This window comes from Euprymna scolopes, chromosome 4 (genome assembly GCF_053919585.1).
Source record: "Euprymna scolopes isolate OS-2025 chromosome 4, ASM5391958v1, whole genome shotgun sequence".
Classification (NCBI taxonomy): Eukaryota; Metazoa; Mollusca; class Cephalopoda; order Sepiida; family Sepiolidae; genus Euprymna; species Euprymna scolopes.
The window spans coordinates 7,574,616-7,591,818 of NC_136485.1; the positions used below are offsets into that span (position 1 = coordinate 7,574,616).

General features: G+C 37.5%; 1 protein-coding gene across 2 annotated transcripts in view; it reads right to left on the reverse strand.

Annotated features, from left to right (window-relative positions):
- LOC145266657 (uncharacterized) overlaps positions 1-17,203 on the reverse strand; it is a 44,561-nt gene that overhangs the window by 7,774 nt on the left and 19,584 nt on the right. For both annotated transcript variants that reach the window (XM_080122589.1, XM_080122584.1), the window contains one exon: positions 2,283-2,533. In XM_080122589.1, the coding sequence (XP_079978715.1) occupies positions 2,283-2,533 (251 nt within the window). The remainder of the gene's footprint in view (positions 1-2,282; positions 2,534-17,203) is intronic.

Below are 17,203 nucleotides of genomic sequence, written 5' to 3' on the forward strand. Positions count from 1 at the left end.
CATTTCAAGTGAAAACATTATTCCTACTTACACGTCATGTTGAAAATAGTACGAATTCCAACGTATTTCAGGTGAAAAAATTATTACCTACTCAAATGTCATGTTGAAATATTTTATAATAATAATAAACAATAATTGATTATAATAAAACAATAATGATTAATAATAATAATAATAATAATAATAATAATTAATAAATTAGTAACCAACAATATTAACAGAAATTATTATTATTAATAATATTTAACAATGATAATAAATAATAATAAAATAAAATAATATTAATTAATTATAATAAAAATTTACCCTATCATCACCACTGTCCATCATAACCATGATTCTCCTCAACAATATACTAAGAGAATATTGAACCAGATACAAGTTCACTAACGCAGATGAAAGAAGGAACCACCTAATGTACGTGGATGATCTGAAACTGTTTATAAAACCAAGAAGGAATTAGTGATGTTAATAAACACAACCAGAATGTTCAGCCAGGATATCTGAATAAAATTCGGCATGGAAAAGTGAGCACTGCTGATCATGAGAAGGGAAGAAACTGGAAACAACGGAAGGTATGATACTAGCATCAACCAAACAGAGATAAGGGCTCTTGGTGAACATGGAAGCTACACATATTTGGGAGTTATTGAAGCAGACACCATCAAAACAACAGAAAGGAAAGATAACAAGAAAAGTCATCGAAGCTAAACTATATAGTAGAAACCTAATAAAAATTATGAATACATGGGCAGTGCCACTAGTAAGATACTCTGGACCATATATAGCTTGGACCAAAGAGAACTGAGGAATATCGACCAGAAGACAAGGAAACTTATGATTATGCACAATGCACTCCACCCTAAAGATGATACTGGCCGACTCTATGTGAAAAGGAAAGACGGAGGAAGAGGACTGGTTTGTATAGAAAACTGTAAATAACACAAGAAAAGAATAAGAAAAATACACATGACTACAAAAATGAAACTTAACCAAAGAAACTAAATCCCTAATAACAGCCCCACAAGATAACACGACTAGAACCAACCACGCCAAAGCAAGGATCAACAAGCCACAAGAAAACAGCAAATGCAGATTTTATGGACAGAGACGAAACAATAAACCACATAATAAGTGAATGTAGCGAACTAGATTTTTTTTTAGATCCCCTCAATATAAAAATAGACACGACTCAGTGGGGAAGGGAGTTATGCCGACAATTGAATTTTGAACACGAAGACAAATGGTACAAGTACAAACCGGTAGTAATACTTGAAAATGAAAAAAAAAAAAAACTGCCAGATTGTCGATTTTGACATTCCATCATGTCACAGAGTTAAGATCAAGGAGACGAAGAATGGAACAAATACTTGCACTAGAGATCAAAGGGATATGGAAGATGAAAAAGTCAAGATAATACCGCTAATAGTAGGAGAGCTAGGAAAAATACCGAAAAACTTTGAAAAGAGAATGGGAGAGATTGGAATCAGAGGGATGACTTATAAGATACAACGGATAATAATAATGAAAACGACTGAAATATCAAGGAAAACCCTTGGATGCAGAAACTAACACACATAAGAGAAGCATCACATGAAATCATGAAAACTGAAAATGTATAATTGTAAGTTAACCCCCTGCGCCGATACATTTTTGTGTGTGTTACCAAAAACTGACGCCACACCAAATAAGCGAAGCGGGTCAAGAAGAATGGAAAAATCGAGGAGAGGAAGCATTAACCAGACATCTGATGGATGAGGGCAAAGAGAACTGGGATTTTGCTGAGGCTTTTTGCTAGCTAAATTCCAGTGAAGACCAATGGTCATTGCCAACGAGAAATCAATGGTAAGCAGCTGTTACGATAATGTAAATCCACCTGCAATAGTTATCGAAACCGTTTTCTTGCTTTTCAGCTGACTACAATATGGTTGTCTTCAAGTCTAACGTAAACAAGTTCCTGATGCGACGTTCCATTTGTTAACAACATTTCCCAAATTTCCATTACTAACGATTACTATATTACCCAATTTCTACTGTATACTCATTAACCCTTATCCTCGAGTGGCCGCTTGGCCTTGATAAGTGGTGATGCCTATGTAAAAAAAGAGTACTAGAAATCTGGAGAGACTTGTCAATCAAACTCTAGAGAACACCACAAGTTGTTCTCAAAGAGAAATCTTTGATGATGTTTCGTGTGACTACTCCTAGTGATAATAATAATAATAATAATAATAATAATAATAATAATAATAATTGATTATTTTCTAAATCTTAGTACCAACCTCTGTAATACCCTATCCTCCATCCTAAAGTGTACAAATCCCTACTCATCGTAAGAGGAATGTTCGGACGCATAAATTTTGTCGATTTAGTACCAGGATAATTCCGGATCTTAAACATAGTTTCCATATCCTTTGGCTTCATTATAGTTTCGCCATCTAGTTTTCCTTTGTTTAACCAGAAACGCATCCATCTTGTCATATCGTTGGCGCTAGAAAGAATCGAACCGGAGCCACCAATGTTTGACCATTTCCTGAGATCGAAGAAAGAAAACAATTTAGCAAAACACTTAATGATAAAAAAAAAACAAACTATCATCCACGTAATATTAAATGAAACGTAATATTAAATAAAAGGTAATATTAAATAAAGCGTGTTTAAACGTGTCCTCAAAAATTTACCACAGGAAATTTGACAACTATATGCTATCTGTGTAAAAGTGTTCACCAACTCAAGTATTATTAGATAAATAGATAATCCCCCCATGACGACTCTCTAGTGAAGAACAAATCAACATACTTCCCCAACAAACATAACAACACAAAAGAACTAAATACCTTCTTTGAAACACTCTGGAGCCTCAACCCCCAACAAAAAGAAAACCCCACCAGTAATCTAACACGAAAACAAAATCAAGCACTTAAAAAAATCCAACACAATAACAACTTAGTTATAAAGGAAGCAGACAAAGGTAGTGCAGTAGTTATAATGAATAAGAACTTCTATAAAACAAAAATTTCAGAATCACTAGGGAACGAAAATTATTACAAACCAATTAGCTCCAACATAGACGACACAACCATATCTAAAATAACAAAACTCTGTACAACATACAATAGTACATTAACTAAAAATGAAAAAGACTTCCTTACAAACTTCACAACAAAAACAAACATCTTCTATGGGCTACCCAAAATACACAAATGTAACCAAGTAAGACATGCCATCAATATACAAAAGTCAGAATACATAAGCACCCAACCCCCAACGACCTCACATTCAGACCCATAGTAGCAGGACCATCATGCCCAACAAGCAGACTTAGCAACCAAATAGATATACTATTACAGCCCTTTACCAATCTAGTCAGAATGTTTGTAAGAGATAACACACACTTCCTTAGCTCCCTACCACAAACAGTAGACGATGGGACTATACTAGCCACATTCGACATTAGCAGCCTATATAGCAATATCCCACACAATCTAGGAAAAGAAGCTATCGCATATTGGATTGACAAACATACACAGACTTTACACCCCAGATTCAATAAACAATTCGTGATTGATAGCATCGACATAATCCTCAATAACAACTCCTTCCAAATCAATAAAGACAACTACATCCAAATACTAGGCACAGCAATGGGTACCAAAATGGCACCGACATATGCTACCCTTACACTCGCTTTCCTAGAAGAGACCCTTTATGAAAGGATAGAGCAAAAGTACGGGCACAATATAAAAACACTCTTCATAAAATCTTGGAAAAGATACCTAGACGACTGCTTTATCCTCTGGAGAACCTCATGGGGGATATCAAAGAACTCCACACTTTACTACAAAATCTACACCCCAAAATAAACTTCACACTAGAACAAAGCCCCACAGAACTACCTTTCCTAGACATCCTAGTAACAATAAAAAACAACAACATAATCACAGACATCTACCACAAACCCACAGACATTCAGCAATACCTCCACTTCGAAAGCCACCATCCTAAAAACTGTCTGAAATCAATACCCTACTCCCTAGCACGTAGAGTCTGCACCATAGTAACAGACAGACACCTGCTTTCAACTAGACTGAACGAACTACAAATAACACTGCGGAAAAGAGGATACCCACTACCACTAATACAAAAAGGTATTGAATTGGTTGAAAAAATTCCAATAAACCAACTAGGAACCCCAAAAGAACACAACAAAGAACAAATTCTAGCATACGTCTCTACACACAACAAAAACAACCCAGAACTATTCACACAGATAACAAAAAACCTTATCCTCCTCAATCAGAACGACAAACTAAACAACATACATAAAACAACAAAAATAATAAAAAGCAAACGCCAACCCAAAAACTTAAAACGCATCTTAACTTCCTCAAAACTCGTCCCACATACTACAAAAGGAGTTACAAAATGCAACAAACCGCGATGTGGAGTATGTGACATAATAATAGAAGGTAACACATACACATTCAAAAACCCAGCACAAACATTCAAAATAAAAAAGGATCTAAATTGCACCTCCAGAAATGTAGTATATGCACTAAGATGCACAACATGCAACAAATCCTACATAGGCGCCACCAAAAATTTCAGCAATAGAGTGGCCTTACATAAGAGCAATATCAAAATTGCAGATAACAGACACCTCTATGTTTCAAAACACATACACACATGCAGTGGAAACAGCTTCAAAATAATGCCAATCTTCCAAACAGACAATTATTTTTATTTACTTACACAGGAAAAAAACTTCATCACCAAATTCACTCCTGAACTGAACAGAACCTAATACCATCACACAAAAACATGAAATGCAAGGTACACTCGCATGCACACCCATACACATACACATACACACACCCACACATAAATCAGAACCGACACATTAAAACACACGCACGTGCGCGCATACAACCACACACAGACATAAACCCCTATCTTTAATACAACACACTGAACAATACCAACCCTACTAAACCTCGAAACCAACAACACTAGGAGACACCTAGAACCGTAGTATAATATCTATTCCAACACCTCGCTCCCTCCTCAGTCAGGGGAGGAGAACCCCATGACTGAAACGACTATCTTCCCTTCTATCATTCCCCTCCCATACCTACACCCCCAATGCCCCCCCCCTCTGGGGAACAAAATCTTCCCCACACTAGGAACCGATCCTGGGTCTTGCCATACCCACATGGGGAGACAAATAAATAGAAACATTAAAAAATCCCCTATTTTAAATACACCCCTCTTTCTAAACGAACATAATATAAGACTAAAACGAAAAAAATCACAATATTAAAATCCAAGAATCCAAAAAATAAATATCAAAATAGAATGAAAGCACCCCTACCCTTACTTCAGAAGAGCCAGCCCCCCCTCCCCACACATACACATTAGTAACGACCTCAGACCACATCCGCCTTCCTAAGAAAGCAAATAACCCCAAAATATACACATTCCCAAACCAATAAAAGCAAACACACACACGCGCGCACACACACACACACACACACACACACACACACACACACACACACACACACACACACACACACACACACACCTTACCCCACCCTAAAGGCAAAGAAAAAACACATTAGCAGAAAGAAATAGCGACTAACTGACTACAGCCAGGTCAAAATCTCCCTGGAAAAACCAAATAAAAAGCAATAAAATAAAAAAAAAGCATACCAATGTATAATAAACACTTACAAGCCTCCACCCCTTGGAAAAACTTCAAACTAACGAAAATCGCCATTTTTACACATTTGAAAATAACTTCTGACGAGGACGCATCAGACCGTCTGAAACGTACGTAAACGATTTCAATGACTTAAAAACATTATTACAATGATCCAAACATAATTCTCAATGAAAAACCAAGACACGGAATAATAAAATAATGTTAAAAATACACATTGTTGGTGACTACTCCCTTATTTAAATATACATCTTTCTTTCGTTGGAATCTATTAACCCATTTTATATAAATATATCTAACTACAACGACAGAATGCCACCAACACGCAAAAACCTGTAGAGGATACACCAGAATCCCAAACAACACTCAACATGGAAAACAAACATCTCGAGGATGAAATTCTAAAACTGAATGAAAAAATGGACAGGATAACCCTCATGATATCCCACCAATAGGATAAGATACTAACCAACATCGACGAAATTATAGTTCTCCTAAAAAAACAACAAGAACATTTAGAACATCTAAAGGAACCACATATCCGGAATGAAGCGCTGAAAACAAAAGAAAAAAACCTCCAAATATGGAAAACTCTTATTAAAAAGAGAAAAATGGCCTACTACCGTGCAGTCAAATGCAGCGACACCGCCCTAACCTACAGGACATTTTTAACCATGGAGGAGCAGTTTATCCCAAACAAATTTCGAGAAAAAGTCACACCACAAGACACAGAGGAGCAGAAAAAAATTAAAAAAGCCCTAAACATATCAAAACTACAAGCTGAAATCGAAATACAGGAGGACAGAAAGATACACCTCACAGAGGAATACACCAAAATCGACGATAAAATACTCACCGACATCAGAAAACTATGCCCCAAGGAGACCCACCAATTCCTTATTGGACTTTGGGAGTCTGAATGCAGAGAGGAGGAGGAAAAATCCAAAAGAATTATCGAAAGGAAGATAACCTGGCTAAAGAATCTTCCAGAAAAAGAAAAAAAATGAACAAATACCGAACATGACCAGTCAAACCTACCAAAAACCGAAACATACCCGATTCCAACAGCTTGAGAGATTCCAAAACAAAGGTAAGAAACGAGACACACATCACTCTCAAACATACCCACACAACAGACCCAAACACACACAACGAAACGACCGGAACACATCCATACCATACACCCATCCCCACCAACAAACTCAACCAAAACTCCCACATAGAACACCACACAGCCACACAAGAACACAGACATCATACAAACACAAATACTACTACCAAAATGCTCCAAAAACAACATATCAACAACCGACAACCCACTACCACATGACAACACTAAAAGATACAACCTCCCACAACAATACGAAAATAGTTACTACCAACCACGTCACCCAACTCAGCCAAGAACCCACTATCTCTTATCCCACCCCACCCACCCACACAAACCACCAAAAAATCCCCCTACTTATCAACCCCCACCGTAACAACCCAATGGAACTAAACCATCCCTATAGATACCACCCAATACAAAACAATCTTTACAACACCCATCCCCAATACCCCACAGTACAAAACCGACCCCAAAAATACCCCCCACACAAACACAACCAATCCGAATACCCCAGGTACCATCATAACCCCCCCCCACAAAACGACACAACCAACCTCCCAACCGAATCAACGAAACTAACAACCCTCACAATCATTTTTTAGGAATCCCTCACAAAATGACAACACCAGACTAGACAACAAAAAACCCAGTCATCAACCTGTCTACAGTGACGCTTACAAAGGACGAAATTGAATTACTAAAACTAGGCCTCAAATTCTGCCCAACTCCAAGAAGTAACATAGCAGAGTTAAAGAAAGACCTCAAAGAATTTGAACGCAAATTTAGACTCATAGATATACTTAACGACAGTGATAACACAACAGACGACTCTCTAGTGAAGAACAAATCAATATACTTCCCCAACAAACATAACAACACAAAAGAACTAAATACCTTTTTTGAAACACTCTGGAGCCTCAACCCCCAACAAAAAGAAAACCCCACCAGTAATCTAACACGAAAACAAAATCAAGCACTTAAAAAAATCCAACACAATAACAACTTAGTTATAAAGGAAGCAGACAAAGGTAGTGCAGTAGTTATAATGAATAAGAACTTCTTTAAAATAAAAATTTCAGAATCACTAGGGAACGAAAATTATTACAAACCAATTAGCTCTAACATAGACGACACAACCATATCTAAAATAACAAAACTCTGTACAACATACAATAGTACATTAACTAAAAATGAAAAAGACTTCCTTACAAACTTCACAACAAAAACAAACATTTTCTATGGGCTACCCAAAATACACAAATGTAACCAAGTAAGACATGCCATCAACATACAAAAGTCAGAATACATAAGCACCCCAACCCCCAACGACCTCACATTCAGACCCATAGTAGCAGGACCATCATGCCCAACAAGCAGACTTAGCAACCAAATAGATATACTATTACAGCCCTTCACCAATCTAGTCAGAAGTTTTGTAAGAGATAACACACACTTCCTTAGCTCCCTACCACAAACAGTAGACGATGGGACTATACTAGCCACATTCGACGTTAGCAGCCTATATAGCAATATCCCACACAATCTAGAAAAAGAAGCTATCGCATATTGGATTGACAAACATACACAGACTTTACACCCCAGATTCAATAAACAATTCGTGATTGATAGCATCGACATAATCCTCAATAACAACTCCTTCCAAATCAATAAAGACAACTACATTCAAATACTAGGCACAGCAATGGGTACCAAAATGGCACCGACATATGCTACCCTTACACTCGCTTTCCTAGAAGAGACCATTTATGAAAGGATAGAGCAAAAGTACGGGCACAATATAAAAACACTCTTCATAAAATCTTGGAAAAGATACCTAGACGACTGCTTTATCCTCTGGAGAACCTCATGGGGGATATCAAAGAACTCCACACTTTACTACAAAATCTACACCCCAAAATAAACTTCACACTAGAACAAAGCCCCACAGAACTACCTTTCCTAGACATCCTAGTAACAATAAAAAACAACAACATAATCACAGACATCTACCACAAACCCACAGACACTCAGCAATACCTCCACTTCGAAAGCCACCATCCTAAAAACTGTCTGAAATCAATACCCTACTCCCTAGCACGTAGAGTCTGCACCATAGTAACAGACAGACACCTGCTTTCAACTAGACTGAACGAACTACAAATAACACTGCGGAAAAGAGGATACCCACTACCACTAATACAAAAAGGTATTGAATTGGTTGAAAAAATTCCAATAAACCAACTAGGAACCCCAAAAGAACACAACAAAGAACAAATTCTAGCATACGTCTCTACACACAACAAAAACAACCCAGAACTATTCACACAGATAACAAAAAACCTTATCCTCCTCAATCAGAACGACAAACTAAACAACATACATAAAACAACAAAAATAATAAAAAGCAAACGCCAACCCAAAAACTTAAAACGCATCTTAACTTCCTCAAAACTCGTCCCACATACTACAAAAGGAGTTACAAAATGCAACAAACCGCGATGTGGAGTATGTGACATAATAATAGAAGGTAACACATACACATTCAAAAACCCAGCACAAACATTCAAAATAAAAAAGGATCTAAATTGCACCTCCAGAAATGTAGTATATGCACTAAGATGCACAACATGCAACAAATCCTACATAGGCGCCACCAAAAATTTCAGCAATAGAGTGGCCTTACATAAGAGCAATATCAAAATTGCAGATAACAGACACCTCTATGTTTCAAAACACATACACACATGCAGTGGAAACAGCTTCAAAATAATGCCAATCTTCCAAACAGACAATTATTTTTATTTACTTACACAGGAAAAAAACTTCATCACCAAATTCACTCCTGAACTGAACAGAACCTAATACCATCACACAAAAACATGAAATGCAAGGTACACTCGCATGCACACCCATACACATACACATACACACACCCACACATAAATCAGAACCGACACATTAAAATACACGCACGTGCGCGCATACAACCACACACAGACATAAACCCCTATCTTTAATACAACACACTGAACAATACCAACCCTACTAAACCTCGAAACCAACAACACTAGGAGACACCTAGAACCGTAGTATAATATCTATTCCAACACCTCGCTCCCTCCTCAGTCAGGGGAGGAGAACCCCATGACTGAAACGACTATCTTCCCTTCTATCATTCCCCTCCCATACCTACACCCCCAATGCCCCCCCCCCCTCTGGGGAACAAAATCTTCCCCACACTAGGAACCGATCCTGGGTCTTGCCATACCCACATGGGGAGACAAATAAATAGAAACATTAAAAAATCCCCTATTTTAAATACACCCCTCTTTCTAAACGAACATAATATAAGACTAAAACGAAAAAAATCACAATATTAAAATCCAAGAATCCAAAAAATAAATATCAAAATAGAATGAAAGCACCCCTACCCTTACTTCAGAAGAGCCAGCCCCCCCTCCCCACACATACACATTAGTAACGACCTCAGACCACATCCGCCTTCCTAAGAAAGCAAATAACCCCAAAATATACACATTCCCAAACCAATAAAAGCAAACACACACACGCGCGCGCGCACACACACACACACACACACACACACACACACACACACACACACACACACACACACACACACACACACACACACCTTACCCCACCCTAAAGGCAAAGAAAAAACACATTAGCAGAAAGAAATAGCGACTAACTGACTACAGCCAGGTCAAAATCTCCCTGGAAAAACCAAATAAAAAGCAATAAAATAAAAAAAAAGCATACCAATGTATAATAAACACTTACAAGCCTCCACCCCTTGGAAAAACTTCAAACTAACGAAAATCGCCATTTTTACACATTTGAAAATAACTTCTGACGAGGACGCATCAGACCGTCTGAAACGTACGTAAACGATTTCAATGACTTAAAAACATTATTACAATGATCCAAACATAATTCTCAATGAAAAACCAAGACACGGAATAATAAAATAATGTTAAAAATACACATTGTTGGTGACTACTCCCTTATTTAAATATACATCTTTCTTTCGTTGGAATCTATTAACCCATTTTATATAAATATATCTAACTACAACGACAGAATGCCACCAACACGCAAAAACCTGTAGAGGATACACCAGAATCCCAAACAACACTCAACATGGAAAACAAACATCTCGAGGATGAAATTCTAAAACTGAATGAAAAAATGGACAGGATAACCCTCATGATATCCCACCAATAGGATAAGATACTAACCAACATCGACGAAATTATAGTTCTCCTAAAAAAACAACAAGAACATTTAGAACATCTAAAGGAACCACATATCCGGAATGAAGCGCTGAAAACAAAAGAAAAAAACCTCCAAATATGGAAAACTCTTATTAAAAAGAGAAAAATGGCCTACTACCGTGCAGTCAAATGCAGCGACACCGCCCTAACCTACAGGACATTTTTAACCATGGAGGAGCAGTTTATCCCAAACAAATTTCGAGAAAAAGTCACACCACAAGACACAGAGGAGCAGAAAAAAATTAAAAAAGCCCTAAACATATCAAAACTACAAGCTGAAATCGAAATACAGGAGGACAGAAAGATACACCTCACAGAGGAATACACCAAAATCGACGATAAAATACTCACCGACATCAGAAAACTATGCCCCAAGGAGACCCACCAATTCCTTATTGGACTTTGGGAGTCTGAATGCAGAGAGGAGGAGGAAAAATCCAAAAGAATTATCGAAAGGAAGATAACCTGGCTAAAGAATCTTCCAGAAAAAGAAAAAAATGAACAAATACCGAACATGACCAGTCAAACCTACCAAAAACCGAAACATACCCGATTCCAACAGCTTGAGAGATTCCAAAACAAAGGTAAGAAACGAGACACACATCACTCTCAAACATACCCACACAACAGACCCAAACACACACAACGAAACGACCGGAACACATCCATACCATACACCCATCCCCACCAACAAACTCAACCAAAACTCCCACATAGAACACCACACAGCCACACAAGAACACAGACATCATACAAACACAAATACTACTACCAAAATGCTCCAAAAACAACATATCAACAACCGACAACCCACTACCACATGACAACACTAAAAGATACAACCTCCCACAACAATACGAAAATAGTTACTACCAACCACGTCACCCAACTCAGCCAAGAACCCACTATCTCTTATCCCACCCCACCCACCCACACAAACCACCAAAAAATCCCCCTACTTATCAACCCCCACCGTAACAACCCAATGGAACTAAACCATCCCTATAGATACCACCCAATACAAAACAATCTTTACAACACCCATCCCCAATACCCCACAGTACAAAACCGACCCCAAAAATACCCCCCACACAAACACAACCAATCCGAATACCCCAGGTACCATCATAACCCCCCCCACAAAACGACACAACCAACCTCCCAACCGAATCAACGAAACTAACAACCCTCACAATCATTTTTTAGGAATCCCTCACAAAATGACAACACCAGACTAGACAACAAAAAACCCAGTCATCAACCTGTCTACAGTGACGCTTACAAAGGACGAAATTGAATTACTAAAACTAGGCCTCAAATTCTGCCCAACTCCAAGAAGTAACATAGCAGAGTTAAAGAAAGACCTCAAAGAATTTGAACGCAAATTTAGACTCATAGATATACTTAACGACAGTGATAACACAACAGACGACTCTCTAGTGAAGAACAAATCAATATACTTCCCCAACAAACATAACAACACAAAAGAACTAAATACCTTTTTTGAAACACTCTGGAGCCTCAACCCCCAACAAAAAGAAAACCCCACCAGTAATCTAACACGAAAACAAAATCAAGCACTTAAAAAAATCCAACACAATAACAACTTAGTTATAAAGGAAGCAGACAAAGGTAGTGCAGTAGTTATAATGAATAAGAACTTCTTTAAAATAAAAATTTCAGAATCACTAGGGAACGAAAATTATTACAAACCAATTAGCTCTAACATAGACGACACAACCATATCTAAAATAACAAAACTCTGTACAACATATAATAGTACATTAACTAAAAATGAAAAAGACTTCCTTACAAACTTCACAACAAAAACAAACATCTTCTATGGGCTACCCAAAATACACAAATGTAACCAAGTAAGACATGCCATCAACATACAAAAGTCAGAATACATAAGCACCCCAACCCCCAACGACCTCACATTCAGACCCATAGTAGCAGGACCATCATGCCCAACAAGCAGACTTAGCAACCAAATAGATATACTATTACAGCCCTTCACCAATCTAGTCAGAAGTTTTGTAAGAGATAACACACACTTCCTTAGCTCCCTACCACAAACAGTAGACGATGGGACTATACTAGCCACATTCGACGTTAGCAGCCTATATAGCAATATCCCACACAATCTAGAAAAAGAAGCTATCGCATATTGGATTGACAAACATACACAGACTTTACACCCCAGATTCAATAAACAATTCGTGATTGATAGCATCGACATAATCCTCAATAACAACTCCTTCCAAATCAATAAAGACAACTACATTCAAATACTAGGCACAGCAATGGGTACCAAAATGGCACCGACATATGCTACCCTTACACTCGCTTTCCTAGAAGAGACCATTTATGAAAGGATAGAGCAAAAGTACGGGCACAATATAAAAACACTCTTCATAAAATCTTGGAAAAGATACCTAGACGACTGCTTTATCCTCTGGAGAACCTCATGGGGGATATCAAAGAACTCCACACTTTACTACAGAATCTACACCCCAAAATAAACTTCACACTAGAACAAAGCCCCACAGAACTACCTTTCCTAGACATCCTAGTAACAATAAAAAACAACAACATAATCACAGACATCTACCACAAACCCACAGACACTCAGCAATACCTCCACTTCGAAAGCCACCATCCTAAAAACTGTCTGAAATCAATACCCTACTCCCTAGCACGTAGAGTCTGCACCATAGTAACAGACAGACACCTGCTTTCAACTAGACTGAACGAACTACAAATAACACTGCGGAAAAGAGGATACCCACTACCACTAATACAAAAAGGTATTGAATTGGTTGAAAAAATTCCAATAAACCAACTAGGAACCCCAAAAGAACACAACAAAGAACAAATTCTAGCATACGTCTCTACACACAACAAAAACAACCCAGAACTATTCACACAGATAACAAAAAACCTTATCCTCCTCAATCAGAACGACAAACTAAACAACATACATAAAACAACAAAAATAATAAAAAGCAAACGCCAACCCAAAAACTTAAAACGCATCTTAACTTCCTCAAACCTCGTCCCACATACTACAAAAGGAGTTACAAAATGCAACAAACCGCGATGTGGAGTATGTGACATAATAATAGAAGGTAACACATACACATTCAAAAACCCAGCACAAACATTCAAAATAAAAAAGGATCTAAATTGCACCTCCAGAAATGTAGTATATGCACTAAGATGCACAACATGCAACAAATCCTACATAGGCGCCACCAAAAATTTCAGCAATAGAGTGGCCTTACATAAGATCAATATCAAAATTGCAGATAACAGACACCTCTATGTTTCAAAACACATACAGACATGCAGTGGAAACAGCTTCAAAATAATGCCAATCTTCCAAACAGACAATTATTTTTATTTACTTACACAGGAAAAAAACTTCATCACCAAATTCACTCCTGAACTGAACAGAACCTAATACCATCACACAAAAACATGAAATGCAAGGTACACTCGCATGCACACCCATACACATACACATACACACACCCACACATAAATCAGAACCGACACATTAAAACACACACACGTGCGCGCATACAACCACACACAGACATAAACCCCTATCTTTAATACAACACACTGAACAATACCAACCCTACTTAACCTCGAAACCAACAACACTAGGAGACACCTAGAACCGTAGTATAATATCTATTCCAACACCTCGCTCCCTCCTCAGTCAGGGGAGGAGAACCCCATGACTGAAACGACTATCTTCCCTTCTATCATTCCCCTCCCATACCTACACCCCCCAATGCCCCCCCAATCCTCTGGGGAACAAAATCTTCCCCACACTAGGAACCGATCCTGGGTCTTGCCATACCCACATGGGGAGACAAATAAATAGAAACATTAAAAAATCCCCTATTTTAAATACACCCCTCTTTCTAAACGAACATAATATAAGACTAAAACGAAAAAAATCACAATATTAAAATCCAAGAATCCAAAAAATAAATATCAAAATAGAATGAAAGCACCCCTACCCTTACTTCAGAAGAGCCAGTCCCCCCTCCCCACACATACACATTAGTAACGACCTCAGACCACAGCCGCCTTCCTAAGAAAGCAAATAACCCCAAAATATACACATTTCCAAACCAGTAAAAGCAAACACTCACACGCGCGCACGCACACACACACACACACACACACACACACACACACACACACACACACACACACACGCCCCTAAATATGCACGTACTTACACGTAAATGACTTGACACGCGTTTACTAACCTAGGAACTTAACTTAACTTTCGGACAACAAATGCCTCGAGGAAAAAATAAAAATCCTGAAGTACGGACACAATAATCTCTTAAATAAACGAGATGAATTGATGGCCAGATGTAGACATAAATGTAAATTTAAAATAACCAATAACTCTAGATCCGACGAACAGATAATTCTATAACGGTAAAGAGACCGAATTTAATACCACTAGATTATTTACGATAAACCCTTCCACCCCACCCCACTGGCAATTATAGTGCTGTCCGGTATATACCCGGTAATAACGACTTGATGATATTTGTTGTCCGAAATTTAAGTTGGGTGTACGTATTCCGAAGTACCTGTTTATCCAAATTACTTATAAATAAATGAGATAGCATTAAGAAAAAAAATTTTCTCTGCAGATAATACATTAGTTATTAAATTGATATAAGTCAAAAAGATAAAATACTACCACTATACATTATTAGATTTAATATAAATTAACACAAAACTTTAAAATGATAACTATTTTATTTATTTATTTCTTTATGCGTGCATGAAAGTACTTTTGTGTACGGAATGAATAAAAGTATATATTAACCGAAACTAAATACGCCCTATGGAATTGGGGGCGACTAATAATACAATTTTCTGCATCTTAATCAATTAGGAAGTGAAATATTAGTGAGCAAAATTACAACGACCGCTATAATCACCAATAAAATTAATTACATAAAAATATATAAAATATTAACTACATAAGACTCAATTTTTTGAATTCATAGTAATATATTACAAATACAATATAGAAAATTTAAATGTATTATAAGATAATATTTATTTCAAACTAATTTTAACATGACAACATACAGATAGTTTTAAAACTTTGTATATAACTTTTTATATATCTTTTAATAGACTTATTTTCCTTGATTCAATTAACTCTATGACGCGCGTATAATCTTCATTTTCTTTCCCTTCTCTTTCTCAGAGATTCTAGACTAATTAAACCATATGACAGGCAGCAGATGTCACTCTCTTCCTTCCTTTTTCTTTTTTCTTTCTTCTTCTCTTTCCCTTACGCGCAGTTTATTTTATTTCCTTCTCTCTATGTCCGTATATTTCTCCCTCTTCTTCCTAGGTTAGTAAACGCGTGTCAAGTCATTTACGTGTAAGTACGTGCATATTTAGGGGCGTGTGTGTGTGTGTGTGTATGTGTGTGTGTGTGTGTGTGTGTTTGTTGTTACGTCGGACTACCGGACAGCCGTTTTAGGTGTCATAATGTTCTTGTTTTTTTTTTTTAAATCCCTCCCACACTAACGTAACTCCCACCCTCTCTATAAAATGTATTAAGTTGATTGCTACTACCACCCTTCTGGTTTTTGACGGTCGGGGCCAGATTCTTTTTCTTTCTTTATTTCAGTATAAAAAATGTAATTGTCTAGTTTAGATGCTTGAAAATACCTTAAGATTGAAATAAATTATTGCATCGACAATTATGTAATTTCAGTGTTATATTTTTATTTTATTATTGCTCTGTTTACCACATTGAGCTCTCATACCAGCACTACCGACTACGTCATTAGCCAGAGGTCCCTAAAACAGTCGGAGGCACCAGTCGCTCCCCCAGCCGATCAACACTTCCGACCTCCTCCTGACCAAACCCTGGACCCTCCACACGACCTTTTACTATACATGGCCCGCCGGGAAATGCTCTCCTCGAGTCTAACAAAAATTTCCGACCAACCTAAGGACTATAGAGCCTAGAAATCGTCTTTCTCGAACACTATTTCGGGATTGAGACTT